Below are 12,966 nucleotides of genomic sequence, written 5' to 3'. Positions count from 1 at the left end.
ATATAATGGCATCATACCGAATCCCTGTGATTGAAGCTGAAAAGGCCAAGTAACTTCTCCACTACCCCTTTAAAGATCACCCTCTCTCACAAATACTCACAGATCAACGCGTCTGCACTGTCTCCTTTTGTCACACAAGAGCACACAATTTCTTCCTATGTGCAGCCTGTTTTTCTTGACAGATGTAGACAGGCCAGTAGAACCATTTGCTGATTGGAGCAGTTAAAGGCCCAATCTGCTCTCACGGGCCACTTCTCCCTGACATTTTAGTTGATTGCATTGTGCTATCAGTGCTTCGTTTTTGAGTAGCTTCACGTAAAAATATCTCTACAGTGCCACTTTTTGTTTTTCTCTCTCCTCATTTCCCCCCCCCCCCCCCCCCCTTCAGTTATATAGTGACTTGACTTAAAATTCGTTCTGTCTACCTCTCTGCCATGTACCCATCTGAATCTGTGTCTGTCCACAGTACAGCCACATCTGACCACTGTGTGTGTGTGTGTGTGTGTGTGTGTGTGTGTGTGTGGTGCAGATAAGTGTGGATGTGTTTCTGTGAGCCTTTATGTGTGGGCGATTTATAATAATCTATACTAGAAATGGCAAATGAGGTGTGAAAATAAAATCTCCGTGTAGGTAGTCAACCAGTGAAATTTGCTCCCTTAGTGATGCCAGTGAGTTTTCATCATCAAGTTGATGATGATCCTCTACCTAATCACATGAGCCAAGGTGTGAAACGGGTGTGGGTCACAATCAGCCAGGGTTTCGGGTGAGCTCATTGTGAAACCTGGCCCCACCCTATCATGTGATTTCCTGAGGTCAGATGGCCCAGGATGTGAGTGGGCGTTAAGGCGTCTGGGGAGGGATCTCAAAACTGGATTATAGATGGCAGAGAGTTGGTGTCGTAAACCACCGCCTCTGTTCAAAGATGGTCGCTCACAGTGGACTAAATGGCTTCTTTCACTCCTCTTTCAACCTTACCGTTTGTCCATACTTAAGGATCACTAAAATCCTTTAATCTTTCCAAATTGCACCGCTATGGACTTGTCGAGTTACGGTAGTAGATGTGCTATGTGATCGCTAGCGACACAGCTATGTTAGCATAACAAAAACATCAGTAAAGTCTAGACGATGTAAGTTTTTTCCGATAGAAGTTAACGTGACAGGCTGCTGTAAACAGACCAAACTTCAGTCAGGAGAACAACTGAGATAATCCATCCACAATCAGAGGTTAGTCATATAATATACTGCAACAACATGGGAACAGAGCAGCTGCGAGAGAATCAACATTAATGATCAATGGTACGAAGTGGAGGAAGCAAGAAGAATGAGTTGAGTAAAGTTTGACTTATCTGCTGTTTTGTTTCGCTTAATAATAATAATGGATTGCATTTATATAGCGCTTTTCGAGACCCTCAAAGCGCTTTACAATTCCACTATTCATTCACTCTCACATTCACACACTGGTGGAGGCAGCTACAGTTGTAGCCACAGCTGCCCTGGGGCAGACTGACAGAAGCGAGGCTGCCATATCGCGCCATCGGCCCCTCTGGCCATCACCAGTAGGCGACAGGTGAAGTGTCTTGCCCAAGGACACAACGACCGAGACTGTCCGAGCCGGGGCTCGAACCGGCAACCTTCCGATTACAAGACGAACTCCCAAACCGTGAGCCACGATCGCCCCTTATAATCCGGGTGCGCCTTATGGTCTGAAAAATATGGTAATTTTAGTTCATATTTCATTTTATTTGGTTGCTTTTTATTTTTATTTTTTTCCCTCCCACTTTTATCACTTATCAGAAGCATTTCCCTGTGTGCCCTGATAAACTACCAAATAGCTGTAACACAGCAAAAGGTCTGTCCCATACATACACTAATGATTATACACTAGACACCCGTTCACAGAAACATAGCCACAACCGTCTCTTGCCCGGGCTCAAGGGCAGCTGTATAGAAACACCCTCTCAATCCATTTTCATTTTAATGAAGCCTTTGGGAGCCTCTTCACATTAGAGGCCTAATGTAGCATTTTGTGTGAGGAACTAAACCAAATGAAAGCTCACAGCAAAGCTATTCGGATGTGCCTCTGTTGCGCCTTTAGACTGTAGTTTAGTTGTATTTTTGAGTGACTTGTTGTGCATGTCCCCTTAAAAACAAAGTTTGTCACAGTCACAGAAAACACTTGCACATGACAAATTCTACACATACACCCAATTCACCTTTAACCGTGCAATGCATTTCATTCTAAGAGGTGTGCAGCAAGCTTGGTATAGATGCCAAGGAAAATCAAGCACAGCTTGAAGTGTTTAAAATGTATAATACCAGAGGGATTTCACTTTCTGAAGTGTGGTTGTGCTTGGTCATGTACACACAAATACTGACTTGTCCTGGGAATAGATTTCTCTACAGACTTCACTGGGTGACACATGATATTAAAAGATATGTATTTTTAGAGGTTCAGGTAATCTGAATGTATGAATTGATTTCATCTTTCAAAGCTTTGAGTTTTAAAGGATTCTGTCCAATTTCAAATGATAAGACGGCACAAATAACAAGTAAAGCATGTATTTTTTCACATTTATTACTTGAACCTTTTTGCTGCAAAAATAACTGTAGAAGATTTTGTCTCTTCATTGGCCATTTTTCATTTTTCTTCTGGCTTTATGCTTGTGAGTCGGTGCTTCTTTATTTCTGAACAACAACATTGAGAATTTTTTCTCATCACCTTTTTGTGTAGTTTGAACTGTGTTTGAGTGAGTCTTAAAGTGTTATTGTTATTTTCCGAAGTGTCAAACGTAATGTTGCTATTATAACAAACAGCACTTGCTATTAGTGAATAAGTACGCTCTCATTTTTGAATATGTGTAGGACGCGTTCAGTTAGTGCTCCCTAAAAAACACTCACGGTTAAACACATCTGACTCTTTGTGTCTCCCCTAAGCTGTGCAATGAATAACGCATACAACATCCCGCTGCCCCGAGGAGACCGAATTACATTGAACTGATCCCCTTTGGCCCGTTTGACCATGTATGTTTTTCTCAAATGTTTAAATTCAACCGAATTTCACTTGGAAAGTTAAGGTCGATTTCTTTTGGGTTGCAGAGTTTAGAATTTATTTCATTTTTGTGCGATGTGCTTGATTAATAACATATTTGCAGTCACAAGCTATACAGAGATGACTTGATTCAAACAAAGTTGACCCTGACTTTCAGCAGCCTGCTTAGAGAGAAAGTAAGAAAGATTCATTTTTGAAACCCGCAGTATTCAAAACATGACTATCACGTGTTTTAAGCGCCAAACACAAAAAAGAAGGGAGAGTGAATGATGAAAAGGATGAGGAAAAAGATACACAAACAAAAGAAACGGAAAAGCACAAAGTTTAGGGTAAGCATATTTTCTGGGAAATTGTTGTGAAACGTCTGTAGTCACGTGCTGAGGCTGCTTGGAGCTAAATCGACTTTCATCACCTCTCCCCCCACATATGTTTTCTTTTCTTTTCTTTTAAGTGATATCTGATTTGAGGGGGGCGATATCAGATCCTTTGAGCTAATTCGCTTAACTCAATCTTTTCTGTGTTCGTGTGTCTATTTGCGCTGATCAACCAGAGATGAAAAGACTGTTTTGTTTTGTTTTTTGCAGATGAAGACCTGTTGGGTTAAAGAACAAAAACGGTATTGGTCAAGGCTGATTTATAAATATATAAATACACAAAAAAGTTTACAGTTGACTGATCATAAAACCTTGCTTGGGCACATTTGAAGGATCCCAGATTGTAACTTGAGCATATGTGATTGATAAATCTTAGACTAAACTTAATGGCACATCCTTTTTACCCTCACATGACACCAGGATAAATGAGGGTGTAGTCGGGGAATATTAAGAGAAAAGCGAACCTTTTGGAAGACAACATCATCGCCATGGTAGAAGCAATTAAAGCCACGTTGAAATGGTGTGTCAACAAATGAAGCCAACATGCAAATTAGGACTGTGTCACTTCTACAGGGAGTGAGGTATAAAAACTTCAGTACAGACTTGAACTGCAATATTCCTGCATAAAGAAAACAAAGCTTTGCTTTGATCTGAAAACTATCACAACTCTAAAGATGATCAATATCAAGGCAGCACGTAGTTATTGAATATCATATTGTTTTTTAAAAACCATTTTTTACACAGCATCATTTACACTTTGACATTTAGTATTGGTAGCTGTGAAATATTAAAGATCCTCAAGTCTTCTGGGATTTGCAACATCATTTGCAGATCTCTATTAATACAGTCAAGTGCATGATAAATGATCCATGTGAGGGAAGTCTCCTGAAACTGTGTTGACACCCAGCTACATACATATACACATACTCTTAACAAATGTACTTAACTAGCTGTCATAAAAACACGACACCACAATTTTTTTGAGTCAATATCTGCCCGTTTTAACAAAAATGATATTGTGAGTAAACGAGCCAAATTCACATTTTCATACCCGCATTTCAGCCGACATCCTAGATTCCTCTGAAAAGTCAGAAATTAATCAAGCATAACGTTCAGCCACTAAAACAACTTTTTTCCTGTTCAGGAATGCAATTAAATAAGAATAATTTGGCATCTTAATCCAAAAATAATCATGTTCTTAACATTTTTTTCCAACTACTTTTTGTAGAACAGCAAATTTGAAAATTCGTGCATAGAAACAATAATTATATTTCAACATTAAAACATATAATTTTGATTAAACTGTTTTACATACTGGTGAACTAATCATTACAGAGATATAAATAGTGATTTTGGTAATTGGCAATACTGTTAATTTAGGGGAAGCTCCGGGATAGATAGTAGACATGAAGACTGAATGTAGTGCGACTTTTCATCTCATCATCTCCCTTTACAGCTCCTCCATCTAATGCACAGTACACACTGCAGTAGCTACACCCTTTTACACATGCTCTACAGTAAAATAACAAATGACAAGGTTTTACAGGTTAGAGTTATTTGTATATATTTTGCAAACTTTGTAATATATTGTATTATTTAATTAGTTCAGTCTGTTACCTTTATTGTCTTGGAGCAGCTATAACCCTTTAATAATTGCTAATTTCCTTAGTGGTTATTAAAGTTTTTTTTATTCTGATTCAAAAGAAACTCATTACTACACATATATTTCTTCAAAGCACACAAGTGTGCATTAATAAATACCCTCTCCCTGCTAGCCATCATTAGATCTTATAGGTCACTTCTACTTGCCAGGAAAACCACATTAGAGGATTGTAACTTAATAATAGAAGAGACAGTCAGAGGTCAAAGGTTACACTTTAGAAAGGCCCACGTTTTCCATGTAGATACATTGTTGCAATAGTAGTACGTCTACATTAGTATTTAAAATGTATTACAACAACAGAACCTTACCATTTGAAGTATATTTTATTATTGTAGTACAAAATTAATTCATCACATTTTATGTGGAATATCCCTTTTTTTTAGGCTTTGCATGTAGTTTTTGCTTCTTTCTTCTGGTGCCATTGACGGTTGTGGACTCTAAAATAGCTTCACAGCAGAAATTTGAAGTATACACAATAAAGCATCTACACTTAGAAATAGAGGCACTATGAATCCATCACTCTGCTATTTACTCTGGTTCATAATACATTTAAAAACACATAAATACATGTTCTTTTTCATGGTTTTTCTTTTACACACTAACTCACCCACTTACAGATACATGCAGTAGCCTGATTTCTGTCACCAATCAAGCTCCATTTTCCAACCAAATTAATTCTTTCTAATTTGGAGCTTGCAGCGGTCAACCCCCCGTGGCGCTGATACTGAGCTGTGCCCGTGTGTGTTCATGCACACATATGCTTTAATGTCTGCGTAAGAAGGCGAGCACATTCTACAATAGATCTTAATTGAGAAGACGGACTGCAATCAGTACGTTCTTGTAGGAAATCATTAAATCATTTCTTCCTCCCCTCTCCTTTTCTTTTTCGCCTTCTTATGGTGATTAGCATGGTGATGATAGCATCCTGATTATGTCCATCAGAAAAATCTGACATCTGTGTTCTCTCCAGTTCTATTACTGAGGAAATTAAAAGTGAGAAGAAAAGAAGAAAAAAAACCTTGCAAAGTCCCCTAATTACTGTAGTGCATTTAACTGCAGTGTTCTTAAAAGTATTAGAGTTGGGGTGCATGTTATACTTGAGTGTTGCTCCTGGTGAATTCAGTTTTTCAAATTCCTGTAAAAGCATTGATTTTTTTGTAAATACATGTTTGTGCACAGAAACAATGGTTTTAATTTAGCTTAGCAAAATTATTTGACACCCAAAGTACTCTTTTGGGTGTTTTCCCCCCAATTAAATTGTTTTCCCCACCATTTCTCATATAAGATTGTGGACTTAGCCTTGTGTATTGGCTGAAATATTCTTTTGATTTGTCGGATAGAGGGTTTTTATTGAAATAAAATCAAATGAAGAATCTTCTGAATCTGCTTTGATCTGAAAATAGGACCTGCATTCTTCAGTAAAAGCTCTTGACTTTCCAGACATAAAGAAGCCCTACTGGAGCAACCTTGACTCTTAGGACTTTAAATTTCCGATATGAAAAGGAAAAATACAAAAAAAATAAATAAATATAGGATGTAAGCTGTGTATTGTAGAAGCTCTGAAAGGAGTGCAGGAGTGAAAAGAGTGCAGGAAGAGACAGGAATGTTAATGGCACTTTTATTTTATTCAAAGCCAGCGGCTATCATTCACCAGAAGCTTCAGTGAGCCTTCACATTTCCTGTTTTTCTCCTTTTGCACGTTTTAGTTTTTAAGGTGTTGATCTGTGTCATGAAATCAATAATTAATGGACATTACGTTCTGTGAAGTTTGTATGTTCGTGTAGCTGCATGATGGGTTAATTGGCGATGCGGAGGTGTGGACGTGAGCTCGCTTTCTTTGTTAGTGCTGTGAGAGAATGGTGACCTGTTCTGTGTGTATCCCAACTTGTTAGAAATCCACTGCTGTGTTATAGCATATCCACAATCACTAATAGAGTCACACTTACAAATGAAACATTCAAAAATCAGCATGTTATAATAATGTTACCTCCTTAATGTTTTCCCATTTGTGTCATTAGGAGATGGCCAAGATTTTGAATCATCCACGCGTCTATGCCTTCCTCCACGTTCCCGTGCAGTCAGCCTCTGATAGCGTACTGATGGATATGAAGAGAGAATATTGCATTGACGACTTCAAACGAGTGGTAGACTTCCTTAAAGAAAGGTAAGGCAGTATATGGACTCCCAGTTGACTGATTATGTCTATGAGTGCAAATGCATATATAAGCATGTGACTACAACTACAAACTCGGGACATATTAAAACTTTCACCTTCATAGGGATACACACACTCTCCTCCTCACTTGTTACTCATTATATACTTGAACAGGAACTGTGTGTCGTAAGTCAGCGGTCCCTGGGCCATGGACCGGTACCGGGGTGGGAGACTTGAGGCTCGGGTGTGAAATTCATGGTTTTCAGGGGTTTTAGCGTTATTTTTTCATCCTTTTTATCATTGACTCTGTTTCCCTGGGTCTTTTTCTGTGTGTTATGAATAAATCTCCATTTTGTTTTGGGTACCGGTACTGGTTTTATTAAGTTGTATTCATCCGTGTCACCGTAAAGGCTGGTCCGTGAAAGTGTTGTTGGACATAAACCGATCTGTGGCGCAAAAAAGGTTGGGGACCGCTGTCGTAAGTTATCAGAACAGCTCATAGGTGTTGGGAGAACATCTTTCTTTTTGGCTAGCAATGCTGCTCTCTTTCTACACTTCCTTCCTTATACTTCCTTTAAGGTATAGATACAATTTAAAATGGATCATTGCTTTTTAGCTGAGAGTTGATGAACTGTTTTTGGTTATGCAAACTGTTGTCTGCCCGTCTTTGTGCTCAGATTCCTTATATTGCCTTAATTATCCTACTGAAATATTTAAGGCACATTTTCCAAGCAGTACCGCATCACTTTAGTGTCTCTTAGGTTTGGATGATTCGCTTCATAGGCCTAGATGTGCTATTATCTCTCTTTGACATCACCACTGGCCAATGACATCTCTGCCAGGCAACAGAGAATGTTATCCTTCCTCTATAATTCAGTAGTATTGTGGAGGATGGATAACAACAACCAGTATAAAGTAACATGCACACGTTGACTTACACTACAAATTTATTGAGCAGGCCCTAGGTGTTTAACATAAGTGGATGGATATCTGCTGAACACCATTAAGTTAAACACTAATAAAACACCATTAACACTTGGATCTTTACTCATTTATCTTAGACCTGGTGTTCCACTATATGATCCATTTATGTATGTTTTTAATGTATTGTTCTAATATGTAAAAAATATCTCCTGCCTGTTTGGCACTCTTCACTTGCTGTTCACACACAGCAGTTTAGCACAGCAGTGGGGTTTTTAAAAAAAAACAAAAAAAGAACGTAGTATAAAGCGTTTCTGAAAATGCGGGCAGAAATCCAGGCGTGAACCTGTATACACGGACACACCCCAGTGTGCATGTCAGCCTCCAACAGTGTACTGATGCCATTAATAGATGTGATTATTGTTGCTATGGCTCATAAATGTGAGGCTATTACAAACCATACTTTTCTTTTAGCTGAAAAATGTACATATTCGAATAGCAGCACTGATCTGTTCTTTTCTTCATCTCCTTTTTCTTTACTGTACGACTCTCTTTCTGTAAGCTCTCATTTGAAACGACATCGCTTTAAAAGGTTAAGCATTTCCAACTCAGAATTTACTGGCTGCAGCACCATTTGAATGGTTGAGACCAGATTCCTGGCATACTTTGCACTAAAGCAAATGTTCCTTTAGCAAATACACAGTGTGACCTCCTCACACAGATTTCAAGAGAAATGTGTACATCTCTGACATGGATTAAATATAACCACATAATGCACAGATGTGACCTCTGACATTGCCAGAAAGATGCAAAATTAATCTTTCAATATATGGAAGATAATCTGTCATAGAGTTTGAGCATGAGCACTGATGGCAGCGCATGTCAGAGGGGTGAATAAACATAAAACTGGTGCTATGATAATATATAATGAAGAGATTCATGGGAAAATCAGTATGTATTCTAGATATGCCCTAGAATGCTTGCTATTACTTTGAGATTTACCAAAAAAGAACATATTTTTAATACGCTGGCATGTTATTGCTCTTACCACATCATAACCTACATTTTCTTTAGCCTGAGTTGTTTGGCATGTAGGAAATATGTAAACACATGAATATACAACACATGATACCAGTTTGTTATTGTGAGAGTTTCAAAGATGAGAAGGGAGGAAAAAGCAAGCACAAGTAAGGCCTAATCTCAGGATCGACATGTGTTCACTCCAATAATATTCAGATATATATATATATATATATATATATATAGATATAGATATAGATATAGATATATTTCTTTACTTGTATTCTTTTTTTGTAAAGTTGAAGACCTTGTTTCATTATAATTTGATATAATTTGATCATTTTCATTTACTGCAGCAGTAACTGCGTCATGTATAAGCCAAAGTCAGCTGAGAAAATAAATCTGGATGATTCATTTTACGCATTCACTCACACACAACCATCTACAGTGAGGCCTGTAGATATTTGTACAATGCTGCATTACATAAAGACTCGCATAATAACCACGTAAATAAGTAGAAGTAGACTTTCAGTTTTAATTCAAGAGGTTCAAAGAAAGGTATTGCTTGAAGTCTTTCTGCATATTCATGTGATACAAAGTCACCTGTTTCCAGAGGCTTAAATGTGGACAGTGTACTGACAAGCAGTTACATGCCTGAGTAAAACCTGTTCCTTCATTGTCCTATGACAATGGCAGATAAAAGATCTGAAGCTGATTCCAAGTATTGAACTAGTTCACTGGTTCTCTGAATTATCAAGATGTGGTGATGAAGAAGGCGGAAAGACTGGAGATTGTTTGACTGGATAACCTCAAAAAATGAGAAACTTTAGTAGTTGCAAAATCAGAAATCTGGACCAATTTTTAAAATAATGAATGGATTGACCAGCTTAGTAACACCGAAAGACCTGAGAAACCACAGAACATGACCAACGTGAACTACAGTATAATTATATCCTTGGTTCAGAAAAGTCCTTCACAACAACTAAACAAGTCAAAAACAGTACCGAGGAGGTATTCATCAAAGTCTTCAATCAAGAGACGCCTTCTTAAATATAAACACAGAATCAGATTCTAATCTGTGATCACACTGAAAACCAGGAAGGCCAGAGTAGACTTTGCCAGAAAACTTCTTAAAGAGCCGGCACCGTTCTGAAAACCGCACAAGGTTCACTTTTACCAGAATGATGGGAAGATAAGAATATGGAGAAGCAAAGAAGACACTTGATCATCTGAAGCATACCACGTTATCTGTCATGGTGGAGGCGATGTTGTGGCATGGTCACTAATGTCTGCAAGGGGAACCGGGTCACTAGTGTTTATTTGATGATGTGACTGCTGATGGAAGTAGCAGGATGAACTCCTGCTCAGATTCAGCCAAATGCTGCAAAAGAGAACCTCACAGTGGGTTCTAGACTTTAAAGGTCACTGATTGCATATTTATTGTCATCCAAGTGTTAAAAGCAATCATTATCTTTAACATTATATTAGTTTGCTGGATTACTTTTGAAAACTTGGGCTGTAATTGCTAAACAGTGCCAGAACTGGAAATGTCTGTCATATCTTGATGGTTTGATTTAAAATCCACTGTCCTGGTGTAAAGAAGTCAAATTCCCCCAAAAATGTGACTTTTCAAGAACAAATCTTGTGAAATTAAACTGTACCTTTAAACACTCTGTGCATTTACGGGCTTCACAGAACCACTCCCATGCTTTTTTTTCCCTTCCTCACATGTCCATATGTTATTGTGTCTTTGTGTACATGTGATACTTTCTGAGTCACTGTATCTCTTTGGATATTGTGACTCACAACGCACTTGCAGGTCTTGTTTTATCTCTGACCACATCTCCCATTTACACTCTTTTCTCATCCAGTCTTTCCCACATTCCCGTTGTTTTCCCTCTGGCCCTCTGTGGATACCCTGCTGACATAAAACACGAGCCCCATTAGTCTGAAATTCACCTTTTCTCTGTTCTTTTAGATACTTTATTTATATCCAATATGTCACCCCATTTCCAAAAAATAGTTGATATGCTGTGTAAAATGTAAATGTAAACAGAATGCAGTGATTGCTAAATGTCATAAACCTACCTGTTCATAGAACATGCAAAACATGTCATCAAAAGTTTAAACTGAGACATTTTTAAACTTCTCCTTTTTTACTGAAAATGTTAGCTTATTGTATTTTATGGAGGCAAAAAATGTCAAAGATTGGGACTGGGACATTAAAAGACTGGGACAAGTAAGTGGTACTAAAAATGTTTTACAACTAATCACATTTGTTGGCAGCAGGTCAGCAACATGATTGGGTATAAAAAGAGCGCCTTAGAGAGGCAGAGATTCACTAATCTGGAAAACAAAATACTTCTCCAAGCAATTTCAGAATAATGTTACTCCATTTAAAACTGTTAATACTTTGAATATCTCTTCAGCTACAGTCAATAATATCATCAAACATTTTGAGAATCAGGAGAAATCTCTCTGTGCGAGGTACAGTACGAGGATGCTTTTGATCTTCTAACCCTCAGCCAGCAATGAATTAAAAACAGGCATGATCCCATCATGGAAATCACTGTCTGTGATCCCAGTTCACTGTACCAGCCAAAAGAAGCGAGACCAGCCAGCTTGTTATCAGCCTTAGAGGTTGCATTAATGCCTGTGGATCTGCAGCTTGCACATCAGGAATGGCACCGTCAATGCTGAAGAGTTACAGGTTATACAGGCTTTAGAGCAAGATATACATCCAAATGGTGTCTTTTTCAAGGAAGGTCTTGCATATTTCATCAAAACAATGCAAAACTGCTTGCGGCACCTATTATAACAGCATGGCTTCATGGTAGAAGAGTCCAGGTGCTGAACTTACCTGCCTGCATTTAAGAGCTTTCATCAGCTGAAAACATTCGGCACACCATGAGACAAAAAATACGACAAAGACCCAGAACAGTTGAGCAGCTTTAATTGCATTTCAGACAAGAATGGGACAAGATCACTCTTCCAAAAGTCCAGCAACTGGTCTCCCCAGCACCCATTTGCAGATGGTGTTAAAAGAGGAGGGGGTCCTGCACCGTGGTAATCATGGTCCTGTCCCAATGTCTTTGGGGGACATTGTTGCCATCAGTTTTAACACTTTGCAAAAAACTTTTTTGTAAATTTAACCTCGCATAAAATTTGGGTTTGAGATTTAGAAGTCACATTTACAAGTTGTATTCTGTTTCTTTTTAGGAATTGGTTGTGTATTGATCATTTATTTTTCTTTCAGGTCATTTAAAAAAAAAAAGATATAGTAAATGCTTTGCATTTTCTAATTTAAGGCATAAATATATTTTGCGTCAAGGTTTTTGCTTTCTCCTTGGCTCGTTTTGTGGAGATACCACAGTTTTTGCCTTGTCTCTGGCTTTTTCTTCTTCTTTTCTCTTTTCTGTTGTTGTTTTGTGTCATTTAGTAGAAATCCTAATACAGTGCCACTAATCTGTCCCCCCTACAAAAAACCCCCCACTGTGGTAAACTGTCAAGGAACACCTAAAGAGACCTTTCCCACAAACACACACATATTTACTCTCCACATACTGGCCATTAACTGTCTTTTGTGTGAGGCCCTGACAAAGCTATGTGTGTGTGTTTGTGTGCGCGGGTGTTTTCTGGCTACCAGTACATAAACATTCAGACACAAATGGGCGATGTTTGTTGTGTGAAATCGATACCAGCACACATCCAGTGGTCTAAACTGTTTGGCTGCAGCAGTAACATAGATACGGTTCATGGTCTGGGAGAGAGGCCAGGACTTCAG

The 12,966-nt window shown here is 38.4% G+C and overlaps 1 protein-coding gene across 3 annotated transcripts in view; it reads left to right on the top strand.

The window, feature by feature from the left end:
- Nucleotides 1-12,966, top strand: part of cdkal1 (CDK5 regulatory subunit associated protein 1-like 1) — a 255,373-nt gene that overhangs the window by 144,624 nt on the left and 97,783 nt on the right. For all 3 annotated transcript variants that reach the window (XM_042224589.1, XM_042224590.1, XM_005934984.3), the window contains one exon: nt 7,105-7,250. In XM_042224589.1, the coding sequence (XP_042080523.1) occupies nt 7,105-7,250 (146 nt within the window). The remainder of the gene's footprint in view (nt 1-7,104; nt 7,251-12,966) is intronic.

The sequence above is a fragment of the Haplochromis burtoni genome, unplaced genomic scaffold (genome assembly GCF_018398535.1).
Source record: "Haplochromis burtoni strain Fernald_Lab_line unplaced genomic scaffold, NCSU_Asbu1 Contig_142, whole genome shotgun sequence".
NCBI lineage: Eukaryota > Metazoa > Chordata > Actinopteri > Cichliformes > Cichlidae > Haplochromis > Haplochromis burtoni.
This window is presented reverse-complemented; position numbering and strand designations above follow the sequence as displayed.